Here is an 805-nt window from a genome sequence, read left to right as displayed (position 1 = left end):
AGCAGCCCAGGTGAGCAGCCCAGGTGAGCAGCCCAGGTGAGCAGCCCAGGTGAGCTGAACAGGTGAGCTGAACAGGTGAGCAGCCCAGGTGAGCAGCAGTGAGCTGAAGTCAGTAGTAGGTAGGGTGCATTTAAAGCCACTTACCTGGCAGGTACCGGCGCCGCAGCCAGCCAGCATCTCTTTGACCAGAGTCAGTTTTCTGATGGAGGAGAGAAAAAGATCAAGATCCAGAACATTAGTTATTTATTACCATCTATGAAGAATAGAATAAAATAAAATAAAATAAAATGTGCACAGCAGCGATGCTAATCTTTGTCTTCTCCATCAACGCGTCGGGAACAGATTAATAATTCACAAGGAGGAGAGCCAGTGGGACAGCATGGGTCAATCATTTATCAGCCTGCATGTTTGTTTCCATGGTGACTGAGGTAGATGTCCTGGCGGGTGGGGTGGGGTGGGGGGGTTATCGGTGCATGCAGCTTTCTGGGGTGAACAACAGCTCCTTGCTTTCAGTTAAACCAGATGATTGCTGCTAATGATTGTGACCTGAAAGCATCAAACGTTACCCGGTAACCAGACCTCAGATAACAGTGCTGCTGCATCACCATCAGTGGTGATACTATAGTGCCCTGCATGCTTCATCTAAGGCTCCTGTTCCACCTCGCTGATTTATCCAGCGTCTGCCTGACGTCCCAGAATCTCCTAAAACTCAGGCAGACGCTGAATTTCTATGGATTATTTCTATTCTGGGCGCATATACTTAACTCAACTCACTCAACTCAACTACCCAAAATTACCATGAAAC

The 805-nt window shown here is 48.0% G+C and overlaps 1 protein-coding gene across 2 annotated transcripts in view; it reads right to left on the bottom strand.

Moving 5' to 3' along the window:
- The window catches only part of LOC107096159 (mitochondrial glutamate carrier 1-like), a 31,691-nt gene that overhangs the window by 5,108 nt on the left and 25,778 nt on the right, over positions 1–805 (bottom strand). For both annotated transcript variants that reach the window (XM_015392685.1, XM_015392684.1), the window contains one exon: positions 145–199. In XM_015392685.1, coding sequence (XP_015248171.1) covers positions 145–199 — 55 coding nt within the window. The remainder of the gene's footprint in view (positions 1–144; positions 200–805) is intronic.

This window comes from Cyprinodon variegatus, unplaced genomic scaffold, assembly GCF_000732505.1.
Source record: "Cyprinodon variegatus isolate N-32 unplaced genomic scaffold, C_variegatus-1.0 Scaffold602, whole genome shotgun sequence".
NCBI classification, from domain to species: Eukaryota; Metazoa; Chordata; class Actinopteri; order Cyprinodontiformes; family Cyprinodontidae; genus Cyprinodon; species Cyprinodon variegatus.
Note: the sequence above shows the minus strand (reverse complement) of the source record. Positions and strands in the feature narration are given on the sequence as shown.